The following is a 744-nucleotide window of genomic DNA, read 5'->3' on the forward strand; positions in this document are numbered from 1 at the left end:
CCCCCCCAGGCCTCACACTCACCTGCCGGTCGTCGAAACATTTATCCCACTCCGGGTACTCCACGGTGTAGCGGCGGCGGCGGCTGGCGACCACCGTCGTGTTGCACGGTCCCAGGTGGGCGGCTGAGAGTCCTGGGGGAAACACGACTCGTTGCAGAGCTGGCCTCGCACTGGAACTCCAGGCCGCAGGGACTCACCGGGCAGGCCGGCGCACTGCAGCTCGCACGAGCTAGCGTAGGTTCGGCCGTCACTGCCACACACGGGGGAGTCCCCGGAGGTAGGTGACGACGGGCAGGTGCAGAGCGCGGCCAGGGCGACCGGCAGCAGCAGCACGGCGGCCAGCACCGCGCTGGACAACATCTGGAGCAGGTGCGCGGGGAGGCGCGGGGAGTTGCACCCGTGCGTCGGCATGGCGTGTCCCTCCTTGACTGGTGCTGCGGGGACCTCTTGGTGTCGCCTCGTTCAGCCGGACACGACTGACGGCTCGCCTCGTCGCAGAGCGGCACCATGTTGGCCCCGGTGATAAGGACCCGACCTCTCCAGCCGCCGAGGCTATTCCCCCGCATCACCCACGAGCACGCCGCCGACTGCAAAAATAAACAAAACTGTAAATTAACAGGAAATTTATGACCAGATTTATGACAACACAACTTTAGTATTGCGCAAAACTATTGTTCAAGGGACTTGGAAAAAAAAACGTCTTGCAGCATCATTTTGTCCCATGGACCGAGGTGCCTGACGGGG

The 744-nt window shown here is 62.9% G+C and overlaps 1 protein-coding gene across 5 annotated transcripts in view; it reads right to left on the minus strand.

Annotated features, from left to right (window-relative positions):
* Window positions 1-744, minus strand: part of LOC113215787 (uncharacterized) — a 72,365-nt gene that overhangs the window by 1,186 nt on the left and 70,435 nt on the right. For all 5 annotated transcript variants that reach the window (XM_052265476.1, XM_052265477.1, XM_052265478.1 and 2 more), the window contains 2 exons: window positions 198-587; window positions 23-132 (listed from right to left, as the gene is read on the minus strand). In XM_052265476.1, the coding sequence (XP_052121436.1) occupies window positions 23-132; window positions 198-411 (324 nt within the window). In that variant the 5' untranslated portion in view covers window positions 412-587. The remainder of the gene's footprint in view (window positions 1-22; window positions 133-197; window positions 588-744) is intronic.

This window comes from Frankliniella occidentalis, unplaced genomic scaffold (assembly GCF_000697945.3).
Source record: "Frankliniella occidentalis isolate FOCC.00 unplaced genomic scaffold, Focc_3.1 Scaffold27, whole genome shotgun sequence".
NCBI lineage: Eukaryota > Metazoa > Arthropoda > Insecta > Thysanoptera > Thripidae > Frankliniella > Frankliniella occidentalis.